This window comes from Coffea eugenioides, unplaced genomic scaffold (genome assembly GCF_003713205.1).
Source record: "Coffea eugenioides isolate CCC68of unplaced genomic scaffold, Ceug_1.0 ScVebR1_117;HRSCAF=507, whole genome shotgun sequence".
Taxonomy (NCBI): domain Eukaryota; kingdom Viridiplantae; phylum Streptophyta; class Magnoliopsida; order Gentianales; family Rubiaceae; genus Coffea; species Coffea eugenioides.
The window spans coordinates 344494-348697 of record NW_020861563.1 but is presented as its reverse complement, the minus strand read 5'-3'; the positions used below and the strand labels follow the sequence as shown (position 1 = coordinate 348697).

General features: G+C 38.2%; 1 protein-coding gene across 1 annotated transcript; it reads left to right on the top strand.

Moving 5' to 3' along the window:
* The first annotated feature begins 294 nt into the window (after positions 1-294).
* LOC113755083 (ankyrin repeat and sterile alpha motif domain-containing protein 1B-like) lies at positions 295-2876 on the top strand. The gene is made up of 2 exons (XM_027299153.1): positions 295-1230; positions 2111-2876. The coding sequence occupies exons 1-2, from the start codon at positions 487-489 to the stop codon at positions 2831-2833; spliced, it is 1467 nt and encodes a 488-aa protein (XP_027154954.1). The 5' UTR covers positions 295-486; the 3' UTR covers positions 2834-2876.
* The last annotated feature ends 1328 nt before the right edge of the window (positions 2877-4204 follow it).

Sequence of the window (4204 nt, the reverse complement as noted above, 5' to 3'; positions counted from 1 at the left end):
AACACAAGAAAAGAGTAGACGCACCATGGATTCCTCAGCTAGATTACAAAGTACACGCACAGAAGACCCATGAAACTTCCCACTTTCTCAATCTATCCCCTGTTGCAAGCCTTTTCTTGCACAGCAACCAGAGTATAAATGAGAAACGTGAAATACTTCCTGAATTACAAAGTACACACTCGAACCAAGGTCATAGTATATTCAGTACTATATATATCAACCCAAGTGGCTGTGAGAACCGTACACCAAGTTTTATCGAGTTCCTTAGGCTTCCCAGTTGCCTAGACAAACGATCATTGTTGCAATTAACTAAATGGAGCAATATTTATATCACATCTATGCCTAGAAGTGCCTTTCAGTATTCTAATATTTTGGTTCAGGTTTCCTCAAATCTCCAAATACATAACCGTGAAAAGCAATTATCTAGTGCAGCAAATCAACCTGCGACCCGTGATATATAGTATATAGCTGAGGAGTTTAGGTAGCATGGGTGAGAAAGAACTGGAGAAAGAACCGGAGAAAAGGCTCTGTGATGCCGCACTAAAAGGTGACGTTACCACTCTTCATCAGTTACTCGGAGAAGATCCAGTTGTTCTTGATAAAGCTGCTTTGAACTGCGAGGATAAGAATCCTCTACACATAGCAGCAATGTTGGGCCACGTAGATTTTGTAAAAGCAATCTTACAAGTTCAATCTGCTTATTTTTTGTGCTTGGCCCGTGATCGAGAAGGCAGAAACCCTTTACATCTTGCTGCCATAAATGGCAGATTGACAGTCTTGCAAGTGCTGCTTGATGCCGGATTTGAAGCCGCTGTGGAGAAGACAGATGGGGAAGAGACCATTTTGCATTTGTGTGTCAAATATAATCAGCTAGAGGCCTTGAAGATGCTAGTCAACCGATTAAAAGATACACAGCTTCCGAACGGCAGAAGTGAGGATGCTGCTTATTTTTTGTGCTTGGCCCGTGATGGAAATGGCAGAAACCCCATACATCTTGCTGCCATGTATGGCAGATTGGCAGTTTTGCAAGAGCTACTTGATGCCGGATTTCAAGCAGCTCTGGAGAAGACAGACGAGGGAGGGACCATTTTGCATTTATGTGTCAAGTATAATCAGCTGGAGGCCTTGAAGATGCTAGTCGACATCTCAAAAGATGTATGGTTTCAGAACGCCAAAAATGAGGATGGAATGACCATATTACACATGGCCATATACTATCGTCAAAACCAGGTTGTGTTTATTTTCTTTCATTTTTTAATCTTCTTGTGATTTTTTTTTTCAGAAGTAATGGATCTCTATGGTTAAAAAAAAATCATTTTGTTATAGAAATAATTTCAAAATCGTCCCTTAGATTTCTTACAATTTCACCAAACACACTTCTAGGGATAACTTGGGAATAATATTTATTATCAAAATTTTCTTTCAACTTTTTCAATCACTTTTTCTGAAGGGGTCTGAACTTGTTACCAAAAACCCCAAAGTAAGGGAGATCACTAAACGGGTGTTAAGCAAAATTGTTAAAAGCTTCAAATGAGGTTTTTGAAATTATTCCTTTAACAAAACATATCATTATTCTCTCCTAAAGGAAATTGAAAGATACATTTTTCTTTCATTTTCTTATATTCTTGTTCCATTTCCACATTTTGGTGGTTCGAAATTTCTCTTAACCAAAAAATGGTTTTAAAACCTTTTCAAGAATCGCACAATTGTACAAGCTCCAAATCTAATTGGATCATTTGAGTTTTTGTAATATCTTATTTGGCTTGACAACTTCATGTGTCATTACGTTGATTCTTAGTCTAAATTTGTTATTTGAATAAATGTCACGAACAATATCCGAATGGTATCCAAATTGGGTTACCTATATGGATAAAGAAAAGATTGGATTTTCAATGGGCACCAAGATCATCTGACAATCTCTTGTAATTGTCATTAAATGTTTATGCTTTCAAAGATTAATTACGTGACTATCAAATCCAGATGACCACATATTTTGTTTGACATAAAAGATCCTTGGCGCTCTAAAATAATACAAAAGTACCAAGGAACAACCAAATGGAACCACCCTTGATCTAGATTTTAAAGCTAAATTGCTAATTCGGAAATGCAGACGATCAAATACTTGCTTGATAGCTCCCAAGTTTGGGTGAAACAGCAGGATGCAAAAGGCAGAAATGCTTTATCACTTTTGCGGGGTCAAGCTAACTTCAATACCGAAATTGAAAGCTCTCTTAGGTTGATCGGTGCCAGGCCGGGAGGCCACGACCCAGAAGAGTACCAGGTGATGCTCAAAGAGAGAAGTAATGCAATGATGGTAGTGCTCTCGCTCATAGCAACGATGGCCTTTCAAGCTGTGGTAAGCCCTCCAGGAGGGGTGTGGCAAGATGACTTAAAGGAAGGACCAAATCCACACAGAGTAGGAGAACCCATCATGGCACAAACCCATCCCACCTATTACCGGTATCTGATTCGGGCAAGTACCGTTGCATTTGTTTCATCGTTGAGCACAATTGTCTTGCTCATAAGGGGGTCAGCCATGTATTGCTCCCGTGCTTCGCACTTGCAGATACTTTTGTCTTATTTGATGGGGCTGGCAATTGCAACCGTAGCATTGACTTATGCTATATCACTAGTTGCGCTGGCACCAAAACACACGAGAGGTGATCAATTGAGTAATACAGTTGTGATTGTGCTCATTGTGGTCACGACGCTTAGCAGTAGTATTCGCCGAGTTACCAGATGTTTGTCGAGATTGGGCCACTATCTAAATATAATCAGGTACCAGGTATTTAATTTTACTCATAGGCTGTCTCGCATCTCAATCAATGCTTAAGGTTGCGCTGAGTGTAAAGATCGGTGGAATGTTTGATTGTCAGTAGGAGTATAAATAACATGGGTGTTCGATGCGCACTCATTGAGAGAGGTGACGGGTATTTTACATACGTGCAAGCTAAAAAATACCGAATTACACCCGTTCACTGCAAGTATACAGATCAACTAGTAGTTTAGGGTATATATCGGGTCGATCCCACAAGGAAGAGTGAACAATTACCGGTATTACTAAAGCTTCTCTATTATTTAGACTATCAATGAATTATAACAAATTTATCCTACTGAAATTATACAAAATAACAAATAAAAGCTCCTTAGGTTGTGGTATCCCCAACTACTCATGCAAGTGCTATATTTGGATCATTAATTACTACATCTAGGCTAGTTATGGTGTAATTTCCTTATGCATTTGAATCCTACTTTCGTAGTGAATCAATTATACTTATAACTAATCCATACCTATTCTCATGGTTATGAAATTAGCTACAAGTTCATTTCTTCAATGAAATTACATGAAATGAATCACTAAAAACCACATAGGTGCACCTCTACTCTCGTGAGTGTATTCCCTATGTTTAGCACTTCTTGAACTAATGTTAAATCTCAATTTTCATTGCAGAAATAACACCTTAGATAATCACAATTAATGGTACCAGATTAATCATGATTTAAAGAGCTAAAGTGCTAAATAACTTGCTCAAATCATAGCAGTTAAATAGCCAAATGATAAACACTAACAATCATAGAAAGTTCAACCAAACCCAAGGTATAAACTTTAAAGACACATAAATAACATAAATTCCAGAACTTGTATATTAACTATATTTAAGAATCCAATACAAAAGATAAAGAGTTGGAGAAGAGATAACCCATGTCACTTGAGCTTCAACTTCTCTTTCTTCATCTCCATTTTCATCCTAATCTAGATAGTATACAAGAATGGATGAACTACACTTACTACACTATCCTACACTAAGGAAATGGAAGAACTACATTTCTGCACTCTTCAAGCTTCTCCCGTATATTTCCCCCTTCTGCATGTCCTGGTTGCTCCCTATATAAAACTGCTCCAAAAGCTCCTTTTCCATTGGTCCAAATTTGCTGCATTTGATTTCCAAATCTGAAATTGTTAAGATAGTCAATAGCCATTGTTTTTGACTTGAAAATATGCCAACTTTCTTGCCCTTTTGTCTTCTAAAGCATGTGCACCGAATTCTCTTGCAGATTGTAGCTGGAAAGTGGTTAGAACACAAGAGAATTGACTGAGCAAAATTGCAGAATTGCGGCCGGAAAACGCGCCTACACAAAACGCGGTTACAAGTCACGTTTTGTGTACTCGCGTATTCACTTTGTCCTTACTTCAGCTGCGATT

Excerpts from the sequence above, each read along its gene's own strand:
- LOC113755083 (XM_027299153.1), top strand. The coding sequence starts at position 487 with ATGGGTGAGAAAGAACTGGAGAAAGAACCGGAGAAAAGGCTCTGTGAT. Across the intron at positions 1,231-2,110 it reads TATACTATCGTCAAAACCAG|ACGATCAAATACTTGCTTGA; the intron begins GTTGTGTTTATT and ends TCGGAAATGCAG.